At 43.6% G+C, this 19,358-nt stretch overlaps 1 protein-coding gene across 2 annotated transcripts in view; it reads right to left on the bottom strand.

Annotated features, from left to right (window-relative positions):
* The window catches only part of GRK4 (G protein-coupled receptor kinase 4), a 324,643-nt gene that overhangs the window by 145,521 nt on the left and 159,764 nt on the right, over positions 1 to 19,358 (bottom strand). For both annotated transcript variants that reach the window (XM_030191137.1, XM_030191135.1), the window contains exon 3: positions 6,770 to 6,882. In XM_030191137.1, the coding sequence (XP_030046997.1) occupies positions 6,770 to 6,882 (113 nt within the window). The remainder of the gene's footprint in view (positions 1 to 6,769; positions 6,883 to 19,358) is intronic.

The raw sequence follows: 19,358 nt of genomic DNA, 5'->3' as shown, positions 1-19,358 counted from the left end.
TACCCCTTTCTAACCTTTATACATACTGCAGCAACCCAAACTGATCTCAGAAAACAGCTTGAGAAAAATGAAGTCCTTCCTTCACTAGAGAATACAGTATGCTTGCAACCCACTGTCAGCTGGTGTATCACAGCACCTGCAATTTTGGCTATGGTGAAATACTGCATTAAAGCAGAGGTGAGTAGACCTTTGGGTCCATGTAGCAGGACCATGGTCTCCTACAGTAATGAATGAGGAGCGAGTGATGGGCTACTGACAGCATCACTACTTCCACAAAGCAACGTACACTAACTGCTGAGAGAAGGATGCGATCAAGGCTATTTTTCTCAAATCTACGCAAACAATTCATGCATCAAACTGAACAGGCACAATGTCTCCGACTTTATTTTATTACCAGAAAAAACCTAAACCTCCAGAGATTCACAGACCTTCTGGAAAGTGATCTAGATGTAATCAAAAAGGCGGTAAATAAACCCTAATAAATAAATAAATAAATAAATCATTGATGATACATTGAAACTCTCTGCTCAGCATGCAGCGGTGGCTAAGAAAACGAACAGAATGTTAGGTATTATTAGGAAAGGAACGGAAAACAAAAATAAGGGCATTATAATGCCTTTGTATCGCTCCATGGTGCAACAGAACCTCGAATACTGTGTGCAATTCTGGTCTCTGCATCTGAAAAAAGATATAGTGGCATTATTAAAGGTACAGAGAAGGGCAATGAAAATAATAAAGGGGATGGGACGACTTCCCTATGAGGAAAGGCTAATGCGGTTAGGGCTGTTTAGCTTGGAGAAAAGACAGCTGAGGGTAGGTATGATAGAGGTCTATAAAATAATGAGTGGGGTGGAACGGGTAGACGTGAATCACTTGTTTACTCTTTCCAAAAATAGTAGGACTAGGGGGGGCACGCAATGAAGCTACAAAGTAGTAAGTTTAAAACAAAAATCACAGAAAATATTTCTTCACTTAACGTGTAACTAAACTCTGGAATTTGTTGCCAGAGAATGTGGTAAAAGCAGTTAGCTTAGCGGGGTTTAAAAAAGGTTTGGATAGTTTCCTAAAAGAAAAATCCATAAGCCATTATTAAGATGGAAAATCCACTGCTTATTTATAAGCAGCATAAAAAATATTGTACTGTTTTGGGATAAGCAGCATAAAATGTACTGTACTGTTTTGGGATCTTGCCAGGTACTTGTAACCTGGATTGGCCACTGTTGGAAACAGAATGCTGAGCTTAATGGACCTTCAGTATGGCAACACTTATGCACTTATGTATACTTATGGAATTAATTCATAACACTTTCTCCCAGATCACAAATGCATGCGTAAACTATTTAGTCAATTAAGTGCTAACAATCAGTTACTGGATTTAACTTGCGGTAATTAGAACTTACACACGCATCTCTCATACATGCTACTCTATAATGTGCACCTAAATTTCACAATACGCAACTCAAAAGGGGGTGTGGCCATGAGAGGGGTATGGGTGGGTCAGGGGCATTCCCAGAAATTAGGCGTGATATTATAGAATACTTGGATTTACGTGCCCAACTGCTATCAGCTGGACGCAAGGATTTACGCCAGGTTTCAGCAGGCCCAAATCCTCATGCCCAAAGTTGGGTGTGGGAAGCCGAGCTAAGTGCTATCCTATAAAGGCTGATTAGTACTAAGTGACCTTTACAGAACTGGTGCTTAAAGCGGATTGTGACGGCGCCTACCTTTGGGAATCTGACCCTTAATGGCTATGTCCACACTATTTTGAAGACTCAAGAAGTAATAGTATCAGTACTTTCTTTTCTAACTCCTCTCTGTTTCTGCCCAGTTAAGCCAGATTATTATGCCTCCCATCAATTTCATTCAATCTTAAAGGGAAGTGAAGGACATATAAAAGTAAGAGTCATGCCCAACAATTTCCTCCTGTTCCACTAGGCTTCCAGTTCAATGATAGAATTAATCGCTTTGTCACCAGCATGCCTTAGGAAGAAATACCCACCGACATGCAATGCCTACTTTTTCTTCAGGTCTTGCTTTCCAAAGAAAATGGCACTCAGTTTTGTTTCAAAACTCTACACACTATTGCCTCCACAGTGGAGGAGTGGCCTAGTGGTTAGAGTGGTGGACTTTGGTCCTGGGGAACTGGGTTCGATTCCCACTGCAGGCACAGGCAGCTCCTTGTAACTCTGGGCAAGTCACTTAACCCTCCATTGCTCCAGGTACAAATAAGTACCTATGCCACATTGAGCCTGCCATGAGTGGGAAAGCGCGGGGTACAAATAAAAATTTTTAAAAAAGTGAAGTTGCTAACCTGCAGCAGGTGTTCTCCCAGGACAACAGGCCAAGCATTCTCACAGACGGTGATGTCTCCTGATACAGCCCCGTAGGCTGCACCATACATGCACAAGTGCCTTCCCGCCTGTCCGAGTCGAGCAGGACAATCAGTTGAATAAAAAAAAAAAAAAGCATAAAGAATGCAACTCCTAGGGAAGATGGGAGGGACTGAGAGAATCTTTGGCCTGCTGTCCTTGCAAAACACCTCTTAGCAGAATATTTTCTGGAAGCCAGCAGGATTCTGGAGATACCCTCAGGCAGTCAAAGGGAAGCAAATTCTACACTCTCATCATCCCATCCACAAAGGTCAGGGACTGGAGGTGGGGATGCAGAAAAGATCCCCTGTTCTATGTGATGAGAGTTGGAAAACAGTCCAATCTTCACGGTTCTTCGGAGGACAACTCCAGAAGTAGAAGGAATCATATTAGCCTTGGCCAGTATGGCATGAGTATCATGGCTCTCCAATCCTGCTCAAGTTTCAACAGAGCCTTCCCTATGAAACATTCAAAAGACCCTCTCTCCAATCGAGGAAGGCATCCAACATGGGATCTGAGTCTGGAGAAGAACTGAGGGGCCTTGCTGTTGAGGTGAGAGGAAAAAAGATCCACCAAGGGGGTACACCACTCTCGGAATATCTTGCAGAGAATGCCCATGTTGAGAGATCACGCTTGTGGTTGCATTACCCTGCTCAGTCTGTCCGCTATACAGTTGTCTTTCCCTGCCAGGTATGTGGCTCTGAGTATCATGCTGTGGCTGGTAGCCCAGTTCCACATCCCAACCACCTCCTAACACAAGGGGTAGGATCCACTACCCCTTGATTGTTAACAGAGTACAGTGCAACCTGATTGTATTAGCACAAATTTGTTTAGCAGCCAATCATTGAAAGCCTTTAGTGCGTTCTAGATTGCCCACATCTCCAGAAGGCTAATTTGAAGATCAGACTCCTAAGCAGATCAGAGTCCCCGGCTGTGAAGCCCATCTACATGGGCCCTCTACCCCAGAATGAATGCATCTGTGTTTAGAACTTTATAGGGCGTAGGAATTTGGAATGAAAGTCTCAGGGTCAAATTGGTCCAAATCATCCACCAGCAGAGGGACTGGGCCAACTCCGGTGTAACTGTGATGACATCTGCAAGGTTTCCCATCACTTGACACAACTGGGAAGCAAGAGTCCACTGATGGCCCATAAATGGAGGCAAGCCATGGGAGTGACATGCACTGTGGAGGCCATGTGGCCCATTACATCTACATCTTCTGAGCTGTGACCTGCTGGCTGCACTTAATCTAAATGGCAATGGTAATGAAAGCATCCGCCCATGCCATAGGCGGGTAGGTTTGAACTTGCACCGTGTCTAACAGGGCTCTTATATACTCCAATTACTGGCTGGAAGTAGATGGGACTTGGGATACTTAATACTGAACCTTAGTAGCTCCAACACCCGAGTAGTTTTCTGCATTGATTCTTGAGTATCTTCCTTTGATGTGCTCTTGACTAGCCAATTGTCCAAGAAGGGAAACACATGAACACTCAGTCTGTGTAGCGATACTGCAACTACGACTAAGCATTTGGTAAAAACTCTGGGAGCAGATGCAAGGCCAAATGGCAGGATGTGTTACTGGTAGTGGTGTTTCCCCACCTGAAGTCTGAGATACTTCCTGTGACTGGGGTATATCTGAATGTGGGTATAAGCATCCTTTAAAGTCCAGAAAGCATAGCCAATTGTTTTCCTGAAATATGGGAAGAAGGGTGCCCAGGGAAATCATCCTGAACTTTTCTTTGATCAGATATTTGTTCAGGGCCCTTAGGTCTAGGATGGGACAAAATCCCCCATCTTCTTGGGCACAAGAAAGTACTTGGAATAGAATTCCTTCCCTTCTTCCCTTAGTGGAGCAGGTTTGCACTTCCTGGTGCTGAGAGCTGAATTTTGTGGCTCTATGGGCAATTTGGAGGAAGTTCATGCCAATTTAAGATGCAACCCTCCCGGACTATTTGCAAAACCCACAAGTCTGAGGTTACAAGGGGCCACCTCACTTGGAAAACAATTCAGTCTCCCTCCATTCAGTAAATCGTCTGGGATGGGTACTTTTATGTTGGCTATGCTCTGCTGGAGCCTGTCAAAAGCTCACCCCTTGCTTAGGCTGGGGAGCTGGCTGCCAGAGACAGGAGCATGGAGGCTGGGCCTGTTGCTGAAAATTGGAGGAAGGAATGTAGTTATGCCTTTGAGAATAGTAGGCACTCTTTTGGTTCCCACTCAAAAACCTCCAAGATTTGGAAGCTTCAGAAGAAACAAGCCAAGACAGGGACTTGATGATCAGTCCTCTTCTTAATGAGGTCTGCTACCTCTTCTACCTTGTCCCCAAAAAGATTATTGCCTTATCACGGGACATCTGCCAGGTTCTCCTGAACTGTTGGCTCAATGTCTGATACACGCAGCTATGAGAGTCTGTGCATGCCGATACCCATAGCAGAGAGTCTGGATGTCACATCAAAAGTCATAAAAGTGGTCCATGCTACATAATTTCTGCACTCCTTCCACTTATTGGTTACCTGGCAAAGGCATGTAGCCTGATCCAGTGGAGAGTACCTAATCTCTAGCACAGTGCCCATCAAGGACTTCAAGTGTCATGCCCCTCACCTGTTTTTCGTGGTCTGCAGCAGCATTTCCTTGCCAAAAAGAATCTGTTTTACTTCCTGGAAACCCTGCACTTCCTTTATAGCCTTGCAAGAGAACTGAGGTCATCACTTCTTCTTTAGTAGTATTTAAGGAAGTTCCTGACTCCCAGCCAGTGCCATTGCAACGGTTGCAACGGGTTGCCCAGCCTGGTCTAATGTGAGTTGCAGCCTTATTGTAGCCTGCATCTTCAGTCCTGTTCCAGTTTTTGTCTTCAAGTCTTGTTCCAGCCTTGTTTCAGCTACTACCTGGACTTGACTCCATCAGGCCAGCCCCCAAGGGCTCTCATAAGAGTAACTCTCTGCCTGTCTTGTTGGGGCACCCTCAAGGGCTCTTAAGAGCCACTTTCTGGTCTGGTGTTTGTCGGGGCATGACTTGCCTGCTGCCAGCTGGGGTCTGCCTAGCCTTCGGGTTGGGTAGGCAGTGTAAACCTGACTGCGTCCCAAGGGCTCACCTACCCCAAAGCCCCTACCCCAAGCCGTGACACAAGTAGATGCTCGTATAGAGCTGGTAGAACTGGATGTGGGAAATAAGCATTGAGCCCAAGATTCCAGAGTATGAGTATCCCTGCCTGGGGGAACCAAGGCATGGGTCCTTGAGCTTCCTGATCATAGACTGCTGTATCAACTGTGGCTTCTCTAATCCGGGAGCCTTTTGGACTCTATACATAGTCAGTCTGCTTAGGTATCCCAATTCCTAAATGGAGACTGTCACAGCTTCCTTGGGAGGAGAATCATCATTGAGCCTGGGCTTATCCTCGACCTCCAACTTAAATAGAATGGCCTCTGCCACTTCCTTCAAAGATCATAACAAAGGAGAGTTCCTCGTTGTATGTGTGTTGGGTGGGGGGATCAGAAGGAAGGCCATAGAACCTCTCCTCTGAGAATTCCTCTGGCTCCCAGAAATAGTTTGACTGCACACATGGGTCAGAAAGGGGCACGCACAAATTTTTTGCAGGTTTTCTTTGTCATAGGCTGAAAAGTTGAGTTGAGTTGAGGCTGAAAACTTGCGCACAAAATGTTTTTCACGACACTTGGACCAGCAAAACTCTCTAAGTTGGCAATATTCAAACAACCAGATAACCAGAGTAAATACACCTAGGTTTTCCAAGGTACACTAGCAAATGTCTAAGTATTCTCTCTCCCCATCCCAGGCATTTTTCCTGAGGAATATATATACATACTTTCCCCTTCAAAAATAGTAGGAAGCCCACAGGCAAACTGTTTTTGAGAACGTGCCTTCCTCTGGCCTGTTAGTGAAGGACTTGAACCCAGAAAGGGTCAGTGCGGAAGGCAAGAGACTCACCAACAGAGCCAAAGACAGAGAAACTCAATCTGAAGCCTTACTGTAGAAGAAAGAAGGTATGTGAAAACATAGTCCTAAGACAGCCTACAGCTCAGGGGAACCTGATACTCTCATCGCCTAGTAAACGCTGAATTTCAACATGTAAAAACTGCCTTGGTTAGAACAGTGGAGTCTGGAATTTTGTGCCAGAGGTAAAATATGAACTTGGTTTTTGCCAAGATTGTACATCTCGCTTTAAAAATAAAAATACATGATTTTCAGTAGACACCAATATGATTATATATAAAAACAATGAAACCATTTCATAAGAATAGAAGTCTGGCTACTAATCCAATGCTCTCAGATCATTCCTCATCTCACATCTGTTGTGCATATCCTTTACAAATCGAGTTTAAGTCCCTCAACTCCCCCACCCTTTCCAGATTACGGTTTTCTAGCCAAACAGAAATGGAGCTTACCACTGCATCCAAGAATTCAATGCACCTTTTCAGCTCTGGCCTGGAGTCACAGAACTGCCTGAAGAGAAGTCTCCCAATGGGCTGCTTCTCACAGAGACTGGTATAGTCCTTTTCTAAGTGAGAAAAACACAGAACACAAACAACCATTACAAACAACATATGAGGGTAAGAGCACATAACTTAGAAACATTTTCCTCACAGACCCAAGATATAATGATAGTTAATGCCCTGTTCAGAAAGAATGGAATCAAGTGCTTGAACTAGAAACCTGTAGAAAGGAAGAATCAAAGAGATTTTTTAAAAAACCCTGTGGCTGATGTTCTTGGACAATGCCAGTTTTACTTTTCTGAATGTTTAAATTTGCTAGTGCCAAGCAGCAAGAGTGCTTTTCTGGGGGAGTTCTTGTCTGTTTTCCATGTAAGTCACCATCTAAGATTCTGAATTATCTGTTGCAAAAGCTGTCAGGCATTACTTTGAAGAATTTTTGCACTTGTGCACTCCATTTTGGCACCATCAGGGAAACTTCCTGTAGGAAAAGGGAGGCCAGTCAATGACAGAAAGGCAGCTACGGCCACTGCCAGGGACCAAAATGTAGGTAAAGCAGATAACAGGAATAATTCAGCCCAGTTATCAAGCTAAAGCACACCATGCTGGACAGGCAACAACAGTGACCAGTCCAGGCCATCAGAATATACTCAGTAGATCCAAACGTTCTGGGGGCTCGAGACTGCGGGAGGGGTAGGCTGAAGGTTCAACAGCAGCAACAGCAGTAAAGGAAGGCTGTAAGTTGGTTTATGACAACAGCTGTGGCAGAAAGTGAGGAGGCAATGGCCAGTTATGCCCTGTCCACTGGGAATGTGTGTTGTTCTGAGCAAAAACGTATTTATTTTTCGCTAACATAATTTATTTTTATTTATTTAGACTTTGCTCACACCTTTTTCAGTAGTAGCTCAAGGTGAGTTACATTCAAGTACACTGAATGTGAACAAGAGGCATATTTTCAAAGCACTTAGCCTTCCAAAGTTCCATAGGTTTCAATAATCTTAATGACAAATATTAATATTCACAATCTTGCAGTATTACACAGCATGTGAGGTGTGTACTTGTTAAAATAATCTAATTTCTTAAACATGTGATAGCATGGGTGAGTATAAAAGCCCTGGGCTTCTGGGAGGCCTGTGAAATAACAGGGACAGCTTTAGGAACAGACGAAAACACCTTTTATTCAAATGAGTAATGCAAAACACAAACAAATAGAGAATCTGTCCTACGCAGCATGCAAAGTCAATCTCTCAGCAACAAACCCTCCTTACACATAAGCAGTGAAGAAACAGTCTGGAGGGTTTCTTCTTCCCGCTCTGGACCTCCCTGCTTTACTCTGGAGCTGGGTGTAAGTTTCACTGGCGGTTGGCTACAGGATTTCACAGACAAGGGTAGTTTGCAGTGCAAAATCAAAGGAAACTTTATTGGTAGAAACGATTAAAGCAATACAGTCTGTTCCCCTGTCACTGACTCTTTCCCACCTTGGTCAGCAACCCCAATAACATTCACAGAAAATGAAGGCACTCCTTTACCTCTGTAGTCTTCTGTTTCTTCTCATGCAAATCTCAGAGCTAGGGACACTCCTTGCTTCCCTGGGACCCCCACCCCCAGGTACTGCAGCCAAGCTAATGCTTTAGGGAGAATTCCTTCACTTGGAGCTTCCCTTCAGGAGATCTCTGAACTTGGGCTGTCTCTCCTGGAGACCCCTTGCTTCAGGGCCTCACTGGTTCCACACGCTCTCAAGGCATTTAACCCTCTTTCCCTCTGAGCCCCGCCCTTCTGACTCAGGACCTGCTTTGGCTGTTTAGCCCCACCTGCTTCCTGGCCTCTAAACTATATCCTCTTAGCACCACCTGCTATATGGTGGCTAACCTGCACCTTCAGTGAGAGAGTGTTCCTAGGGACCACCTGCAGCTATACTACACACTCCCTCACTTATATTTTTCAGTTTGATAGCCTGAGTGACGGTTGAGCACAAACTCTTCATAGAACAACTGGAACTGCCATGAAGTGCTACAGTACCATCTTTATAACGGCAATTTGAAATACAACTTTATCCCTTTTTCCAATTCCATTCCAATCAAATTGGTTAGTGTAAATGTAAATAATTTGCATAAGCTGGATCCCATGAGTGGGAGGAAAAGAAAATAACATCATTCTTAATCCCACAAGAAATGGCCTGAAGTAACAGAAGAGTTGGAAAACAGGTTAAAAAGTACCCCAGACCAGAAGAGTGACCAACTGTTGGCTCAAACAGTTAATATCCCTTCAACAAGACATATCAAATTGCAAAAATCAATTGATCAACCAGATTTGACACCAGATTGGATAACAAGAGACACAAATAATCTTCCCAAAAATTACAGACCAGTAACTTGTTTACTACAACCTATAAGCCAGTGATTCCCAAACCTGGTCCTGGAGGTACCCCAGCCAGTCAGGTTTTCAGGATACCCACAATGAATATTCATAAGAGAGAACTGCATGCACTACGTCCACTACATGCAAATCTCTCTCATTAACATTCATTGTGGGTAACCTGAAAACCTGGCTGGCTGGGGTGCCTCCAGGACTAGGTTTGGGAACCACTGCTATAAGCTGTTCACTGCAATAGATGCTGACAAAATATACTAGCATATTGACTCCAATAACAATAAGAGGGGAGCATATGGAATGAAAGATCAACCATCATGGCAGTAAACATGTAGTAATCAGTCCCTAGCAAGGGAATTCTTTGACCTAGTTGACATCCAGGGAGATCGCTATCCCTATAGCCTCAAGACCTGTACAGCTGGGATGAGGTTCTGGCCATCTCCTTGCCTCTGAGGTGGCTAGATATGGACTCTGTTTTTGCAGAAGGCAACAATTCTGTCCAAGCAACTGAACTGTAAGCAGATTTTCTTTGTTTGCTATGATTGCTACATTAAAAAAGAGTTGGATTAAGAACTGAGAGTCTACTGATAAAGGTTTTACTTGGTTTAGCTGGTTGTGAAGCTTTGTCACCTCACCTAGCCTAGGATAGCACACCTTTATTTGGTCATGTCCGCTGTTTGTTTTATTGTGTTCAACCTTTTGGATGCCATAGGTTTGATTAAAAAGAAACTTCAAACACACCTGAATAGGTTGCCTATACACGTAAGTATCTTATGTACTTCAGAAGGAAGCTCTCTTTGGCATGATGCAAGTACTATGACTAGCGTTAGCAGTAAATTTGAGAGTCTGAGTTCATTTTTTACGTGCCTTGGCTTAGCAGTGAGGTTCATTATTGTCATGATTTGTGTATAACTAACCTATTTGGAGAAGTTGTTCCCAAGAAAAATCATGGGACTGATGCAAGCAAAAAGATGGGTGGATGAATTTATTCCTGCTCTCAGCTGGATTAAAAGTATTCAGGGTGGAGACTTTGATGAAGATGGCCAGACAATGGAAAGTATATGAAATGTGCCATCTCCTGCTTTGTCAGAATATTTTTACTGAGGCCTTTGTGAATAAGTTTGAGAGCTTGAAAATACAAATCCAAATATCCCCTCTTATGACAGTAACTACCTAGGAAAACCAGGTATTTGGCTGCTATTCATCTCCTGAAGGTCAAAATAGAAAATGGTAGGTGAAACTAACTTGAAGTCCTAATAATGAAGAGATAATAACTGGAAGTCACTGCACCATCTGACTAAAGAAAGTATAGAGGAAATGGGAGAATGGGCCTGCAAAACACGGAAAATAGGAAATAGAGGAGCATAATCAATTTCTCATTGCCCTTTATTCAAAAAAAATTACAGAGAAACAAAAGAATTCCAATAAAATCCTCTATATCATCAGAATGCAAAACACCCACTCATTTTTATATAGTTCCCTCTTCTTACCTTAAAGGGGCACACTGTTGGGTGCTCCTGGGTCAGGTAAAATTCAATACAGCCCCCACATTTGAAGAACACACAGAGTTATATTCCTCAAACCCTCCTATCAATCTTCTGAACCCAAAAGCAGCTGAACAGGATGGAATACTAGGGCTATGGTTTGACAGATATTTTGTCCAATATAGCATCAGCGATTGGTTTGTTTTTGGCCCCTCCAACCCTAAAAGTGTGCCGCCACCCCTGTCTAAACATTTTCTGTGTGGTCTATTCAATCCGCGTCCTTGGGCCAGCTGGGGCTTCTTTAGCTGGGATCCTGCCTCTGAGGCCATATGCAAGGAATGCTGAAGTCAGCCCTAGGCCTGACACTCCCACCAGTCCCTGCAGCAAATACATATGAAGGGGATCTTTTACAAAGGCGAGCTAGAGTTTTTAGCGCACACTAAACGCTAGAGATGCCAATAGAAATATATGGACCTCTCTAACATTTACTGCACGCTAAAAGCGCTAGCAAACCTTTGTAAAAGGACCCCTAAATGATTAAATGGATAGACTCAAAATGAAACGGCAACACTTTACTTACCACTTAATCATTTAAGGATAGATATTTAGCCGGCAGCAATGAGCATATTTTAGTCACCGCTGGTATTATTCCTAGATGTTCAATGCCGGGCCATGCCCGTTAACTGAATATTTGGGTTTATGTGGCCAGCTATCTCTTTTATGGTTAAGTACCATATTCAGCATTTAACCACCTAAGTGATACCGCATAAAGATAGGACTGTATTTTATGTGGCCCAATTTGGCCACTTAACTTGGGTGTTTAAGTACTGAATATTGGCACAACCACATAAGTGCCGACTCTGCTCTCAGACTACCCACAAAATAGTTGGCTTTCACTTCAGCTGTCTGTGGTGATATTCAGCGGCACCAATCGGTTAAGCCTCTCCTGGCCACTTAAAATCACTTTGAATATTGACTAATTAATATTTTGAATCGCTATGACCAATGATTAGAAAGCATCTGGTAGCTGTAGTGTACCAAAGGCGGGGCAGTGGGGACGGTCCGGCACGGGTGCAGGCAGCAAGGGGGTGCAGGCAGCAAGGGGGTGCAACAAGCAGCTACGCAACTGCTCAGCTCACCCCCTTGCTCGGAGGAGGGGGTGCTCCACCCTGGGTGGCAACTACAATAGGTACATCACTGGCTCTGTCAAGCAGGGACTGTCTCTTCATATTCAAGTGTACAGCGCTGCGTACGTCTAGTAGCGCTATAGAAATGCACACACACACACACACACACACACACACACACACACACACACACAATAGTTCTGAATCTGTTACAAGCCCTCATGTTCAAACCTAAAACAAACAAAAAAAAGTCAACACATATAACAGAAAACATGCATAGTATATATTTCGACATCCAAAATATTGCTGCTGGAAGTCATTGTGAGCTGCAGAAGTTAATGCTTAAGTTTATGTATTAAATGTGAAGAACCAGGGCTTTTTTTGAGGGGGTACTTGGGGGTACTGAGTACCAGCACATTTTCCATTGTCTGCTAAAACTGACCCATGGTCTCCAAATTTTAATGAAAGAGCTCAGACTCTACACACCAATTCTGCCTGGTCATAGATTCTATGACTGGTTGCAGGGGGCCTAGCTATTATGGGGTGGGTTCCTCGGTGATTACCCCACCCTTGAAGGGTGGCCAGGCATTTGAGTAGGGGCACCTTTTTTGCTAGAAAAAACAAAGGACAAAGTAAGATTATTCATTGACCTGCCATCTGAAAATCACAGAGCAAACTAGTAAAGCACAGGCACAAATTTGCCCGTTCCTGTCATCATTAAGAATTGTGCCTGAACAAACAGGATAAATCCTTCAGCCTCCGCCCTCTCCTTCAGCTCCTGCAAGGAATGGATTAAGACATTAGCATAGAAATGTCAAACCACAAATACTGTACACTTGGCCTCACATATAATATGCTGTAGAAGAAGATTGGCCACTTACTTTTCCCCTCAAAGAGAAGACTCTATTGTCATTGTGAAAAAAGGCAGTTTAAGGTTCACACTCTCAAACTTCAGAAGTCACTGGGGCCACAAGCTTATTGACATCAGTACTCTACTGCACACCATCCAGAAAGCGAAAGAGGATAGTGGGGTTAAGGCAACAGGATGGGGGGCAGTGGGCAAAGGAATGCTAAGCAAATATTAAAAAGGACACATGTAAGAAAGTAAAACAGAAGCAAAAAGAGAGGAAAAGTTAAAGGACATGAAACTTACACAACATAAAAACAAAAAGTGGAAAATGAAAAGACAGCAGTTTCTCTTAGGATATCTAGTGTTGAAATACACTGTGGTATGTGTAGAACATGAATACTAGGAATGTCTGCCAGCAAGAAAAATTCAGTCAATTTTCATTATTTTCACAATTTTTTCCTGATTTCTGGGTGCTCTTTGCAGTTCTTTCACAGGGAATTTGTAGTGCTTGCTGAACTGATATGACTTCTAATGGGTAAATCAACATACTCTTTGAAGTCAATTAGTGCATGTTAAAAAATTTGGGGGTCAATATTCAAAGTGACTTAAGTGCACAAGAGACAGATACCAACGACACTTAACTGGCCATCTTGAAACCAGGCAGGAAAGGATGTTACAGAGGTAGAGACCAGCTGGCAGTTGAGAAGGTGCAGACAATATTCAGGGCCGGTGCCTGCATCCCTAAGTGGACAGATAGGACCACACAAAAAGTAGCTCTGTGGGTGCTGTCACAGCTTCCATATACCAGCCTGTACCTTCCATTGTTCTCCCCTTTCTCTCAACCCCACCGACAGGCCTTGATCCCCTCTCCTGACCTCCCTCCACTAACCTGAGTCATCTGAAAATTCATTTTAATTTAAGAGCTTAAAAGCTCTCCTCATACATTTAGGCCTGCCATTCACAGAGATGCCAAGGGTGAACCATCCCAAAGAGTGACATTTACAACGCCAAGGAGTGAGATTGAAGGCCGAAGAGTGAGATTTTTCAGATTTTATATCCAGAGTATAAATCTAACATGATTTAAGTATAATATTGCTTTGCAAATGAATCAAGGCAGCATTAAATGATATTGGCTTTTCTTTGGAGCCTCTGAAAGGATACAAAGGGGGGAACAATTTGGGTAAATTTTTTAAGCTGAAAACTATCTTCCACCCAATAGTTAAAAGTATGTACATCGGTTTCAGAGCACACGTACTTGCAGTAAAGGGAAAAGGGACAGGGCAGAGGGAAACAGTAGTCAGGAAGGTGTGCTCAGATTTCTTCTTACTGTTGGACCACTTGGTTTTCTTAGAGTTACTATACGTCTGGTTTTACCCGGACATGTCCTCTTTTTGAGGACACTACCGGGCATCCAGGCAGGTTTTGCCAGCCTGCCTGTTTCTCCAGATTTACAGGTGAATGGGCAGGCTGGCGGGCAGACAGGCCTCAGGGTGTCCTATCCTCCCCTCCCCTCTTTTCCCTTATTGTAGTGCCCTGGTGGTCTAGTGGTCTCTTTGGGGCAGGAAAGAGCCCCCTCTTTCCTGCCCAGCGCAACTGCAGACTTGTCTTGCTCCCAGCACTGCTTCAAAATAGCTGCCAAGAGTTCAAGTGGCAGCCTTGTGAGACTTTCACAAAAGTCTTGCAAGGTCACTGCTTGAACTCTCGACAGCCATTTTGAAGTGGCGCAGAGAGCAAGACAGGTCTACAGCTGCACCGGACAGGAAAGGAGGAGCTCATTCCTGCCCCAAAGAGGCCACTAGACCACCAGAGCACTACAATAAGGTATAGGAAGGGAAGGGAGGGGTGGTGAATGGAGTCATGTGAGTGAAGGCTAGAAAAACTGGTGAGGGGAAATACATGGGGGGAGAGACAGGGAAGCTGGCTTTCTTTGGGGAGGGTCAAAGTGACAGGGGGGGTGGGTGTGACAGGGGGCAGGCAGGGTGGGGTGTGGCAAGGATAGGGCGTTGTGTCCTCTTTTTTCTTTGGGCAAATATGGTAACCCTAGGTTTACTTCTCTAAGGCTTATCTCTCATGAAAGCAGTGATCAAGATCAGTGCACTGATACTGAAGCTCTAATGAGTGAGAAATAGGGCTCATGGGGTGTGAGAGTGAGAAAGCTTTCAAATGAGTGTGACAAACTCCTAATGAGTGAAACCTGGCATCTCTGCATTAATTTGCCTAGATTTATGAGCCTACTGCTGAAAATCAGTACTAAGCTCCCAACTCCACCCCCCCCCCCCCCCGCTCTAAATCCACTCCTGTTACCACCCACTTTTTATGCTCCTAAATTCAGGAGTTTAGTGACATTCTGAGTACAAATTTAGGTGCTCGCCCCTTTGAAATAATTATAGCAATATAAAGTCGGAGTTGCAGGCTATTTCAGAAGATGTACCTGAAAAGCACAACATGCAGGGAGAAGCTGATGAACTCTGGACAGCTAGCCACCCTATAAAATGGCTTTCATGGCAAATGTCTAGACCACCTTTCTAGTTCGACTGAATGCCATGTGTGCTATACTGCAGAAAAGCGATTTGATCTTGCCACGGGTGTTGGAGTCCTCAAGTCGCTGCTGAGTTTCCTGGATGAGCAAATAAACTTGTTCAACAGCTATGAATGCTAAGTTCTAGATGTGTCTACAAAATGGACATTCAGGGGAGATGGAACGCAAGCATTTTGCTGATGAAACCGATGATGAAGATTCAGATTTTACTCTCAAAGGCAGGAAAACATTTCAGATAGAGGCATTTAACGTGGCTATTGACAACTTAGTTAACAGTCTCAGGCGCCGTCTTGATGTTTACAAGCATCTGGGTACACTGTTCGTACTTTTCGCTACAGAGGCACAGATTGCTCCTTCAATCATGCACAAGGCCAAGCGCCTCTCCGACACGTATCTAACTGATCGGAATAGCAGCCTGGGCAATGAGCTGATTCAGCTGAGAGCATTCATTGCCAGGTGTCATGGACAGAAGTCAGATGGCAGAATGCTGCCACAGAAACTGATAGATATTTTGCTGCAATATGGGTTGCAATGTACTTTACTTAATGTCTATATAGCTCTGTAAATGATTTAAATCTTATCTGTGACAAATTGTCAGGGAGAGTGGTCATCCTCACGTATGGGATGGATAAAAAAATGAGCTATGTACAAGAATGAAACAGGAACGACTACATTCACTTTATTCACGTCAATTGAAAGTGAAGTTGCTAAACACGGATGAGTTTTCACAGAGAAAAACAAGAAAAAAGCCTCTGTGAAGATACCATACTGTAGGCCCTATGTCTATGTCTGTTAGACAGACAGCAATTATTAATTACATGTAGAACAGCCAGTGAGCTAAATCCTTGATGACATACACATATTTGTTTAACTTTAAAACATAACTTGATGTTATACATGTACTTGTATAAATGTAAAACACTTGCACAGTTGCATGTATATTATGTTCCTTGTGTGATGGATACAAAAACTATGTATTTGGCCCACAAACTTGTGATCCGCCCCTGGATGACAGTAATATGCCTTCAAACACTTTCTAAAAGGTCACAATCATCAGAGTGCAGCAATTTACTATATAATGCCTTTATAAACTTTGGCACTGGTATTCAAATGGTTCAGACTCCTAAAGTAACTCCATATTTATGCTTCTTACAGCAGTTTCACTGGGCTCCTATATTTAGGAGCCTAAAATGTGAATAGTGGAAACAGGGCAGATTTAGGGAGGGAGAAAACGTTTGGAGCTTAGCATCCATTTTCAGCACCAGGCATCTAACACAGGGTCCTAAATTCAGGCAAACGAATGGCAGTGCTAAATTTAAAGAATTTAGATGAATTCTCAGTTAAAAGCTTACACTATTAAGCTGGTTGAAAACAGGGGACAAACGTAACCACCTAACTGAAGTGCCTAAACTGAAGGGGCTTTTATTAAAATGCAATAATATTTTGCATGTACTGTGTGTCAGTTGCAAACACTAGCGTACGCTAACTGCAAAACCTGTACACTAAATACAGGGGGAGTATAACAGAAACATAGAAATATGACGGCAGATAAAGGCCAAGTGGCCCACCCAGTCTGCCCATTCTCAGAAACCACTAACTCTTCCTTTCCTAAAGCATCCCCCATGCCTGTCCCACACTTTCTTAAGTTCTGACACAGTCCTCGTTTCCACAGCCCCCACCAGGAGGCCATTCCATGCATCCACCACCCTTTCCGTGAAAGAGTATTTTCTTAGATTCCTCCTAAGCCTATTTCCTCTTAGCATCATCTCATGCCCCCTCATATCTGAGTTTTCCTTCATTTGAAAAAGGCTCACCTCCTGTACATTAATGCCACTGAGGTTTTTAAATGTCTCTATCATATCCCCTTCTCTTCCACCTCTCTTCCAGAGTATACATGTTGAGGTTCCTACGCCTGTCCCTATATGTTTTATGACTGAGACCGCTTACCAATTTTGTAGCTGCCCTCTGGACCGACTCCATCCTGTTTATATCCTTCTGTAGGTGCGGTCTCCAGAACTGCACACAGTACTTTAAGTGGGGCCTCACCAGAGACTTACACAAGGGCACTATCACCTCTTTTTTCCTGCTGGTCATACCTCTTCCTATGCAGCCAAGCATCCTTCTGGCTTTGACTGTTGCTTTTTCTACCTGTTTGGAGACCTTAAGCTCATCAGACACAATCACCCCCAAATCCCACTCTTCTTTCGTACACAGAAGCAGTTCACCCTCTATATTGTACTGCTCCCCTGGGCTGTTGTAACCCAAGTGCATGACCTTGCATTTCTTAGCATTAAATTTTAGTTGCCAATCATCGGACCATTCTTCAAGCTTCGCCAGATCTTCATGTCATCGACACTTTCCGGAATGTCCACCCTATTACAGAGTTTGGTATCATCTGCAAAGAGACAAACCTTACCAGACAGCCCTTACGCAATATCACATACACAGATGTTAAAAAGAGCCAGCCCCAGGACCTATGATACACACTGATAGCATCCTTTTCCTCAGCGCAAGCTCTATTTACCACTACCCTCTGTCTCCTTCCATTTAACCAATTGTTAACCCAGTCAGTCACTTAAGATCCCATACCGAGGGCACTCAGTTTATTTATCAGTCGCCTGTGCGGAATCATGTCAAAGGCTTTGCTAAAATCCAAGTAAACCACATCTAGCATACCTCCCATGTCCAAGTGTTTGGTCACCCAGTCAAAGAAATCAATCAGGTTTGTCTGACATGACCTGCCTCCAGTGAGCCCATGCTGCCTCGGTTCCTGCAGTCCATTAAATTTGAGAAACCTCATAATGCTCCGCTTTAGATGCATTTCCATTAGTTTGCTCACCACTGAGGTCAGACTGACAGGTCTGTAATTTCCAGCCTCCTCCTTACTTCTGCTCGTATGCAGAGGGACCACATCTGCCCCTCTCCAGTCCTCCAGGACCACACCAGACTCTAAGGAAACACTGAAAATCTCAGAGAGTGGAGCTGCCAGAGTTCCTTGAGCACCCTCAGATGCACTCCATCAGGCCCCATCGCTTTGTCTACTTTTAGGTTAGCTAGCTCAAGAACACAGTCTTCTAAGAATCGGTCCCGGTCTACCATACATCCGTCCCTATTAGCATTTGTTTTCTGCAGTCCTACTCCTGGCCTTTCATCCATAAACACAGAACAGGAATAATTGTTGAAAACTTCAGCTTTATCCTTATCAGCTTCAACATATTCCTCCCCCTCAGCTTTCCTCCTGTAATTTGTATATCTGAAAAATGTCTTGTCTCCCAATTTTACTATATCAGCTATCTTTTCTTCCATTTGCCTCTTCACATTCCTGACAGCTTTTCCAGCTTTTCTTAGCTTTTTCAAGTATTTTTGCATGTCCTCCTCTTGCTAAGTGTTATTCTAACATATGAAGGCGAACCTTCTTTCCCTTACCTTTTCAGCTACTGCTTTCGAGAACCAGAGTGGCCTTATTTTCCTCTTACTTTATGTAATTTTTTTAACATACAGGTTTGTTGCCTTTAAAATAGCTCCTTTCAGTTTTGCCCACTGCTGTTCTACTTTCTTCAGCTGTTCCCATCCAACTAACTCTTTCCTGAGAAATTCTCCCATCTCGGCAAAGTTAGTTCTTTTGAAATCTAGGACTTTCAGTCTTGAATAAGCCCTCTCCTCCTTTGTCTTAATATTGAACCACACCATTTTATGATCGCTAGATGCCAAATGTTCTCCTACCGTAACATCAGAAACATTCTCCCTGTTTGTGAGCACCAGGTCTAGGATAGCTCCATCTCACGTCAGTTCCGTTACCCACTGCTGAAACAATTCTTCCTGTAGAGAATCCAAGGTCTCTTTGCTTCTAGACAACCACACAGCAGGGACACCCCAATCAACGTCCGACATGTTAAAATCACCTATCAGTAGTACTTCCCATTTTCTAGCTATTTTGTGGATGTCTTCAATTAAGCCTATGTCCAGTTCTTCTGACTGTGAAGGTGACCTGCATATTACACCGATGTAAATACATTTTTCCTTTCCCTTTTACCAGTTTAACCCAAAGTGTCCTTACTCCATTCGTCCTGCAGTTCTGTCACTTTAATATATAATGTCACTCCTCCGCCCTTTTTTCCTATCCTGTCCTTCCTGAATAGATTATAGACAGGTATAACTATATCCCAGTCATGGC

This window comes from Microcaecilia unicolor, chromosome 2 (genome assembly GCF_901765095.1).
Source record: "Microcaecilia unicolor chromosome 2, aMicUni1.1, whole genome shotgun sequence".
Classification (NCBI taxonomy): domain Eukaryota; kingdom Metazoa; phylum Chordata; class Amphibia; order Gymnophiona; family Siphonopidae; genus Microcaecilia; species Microcaecilia unicolor.
Note: the sequence above shows the minus strand (reverse complement) of the source record. Positions and strands in the feature narration are given on the sequence as shown.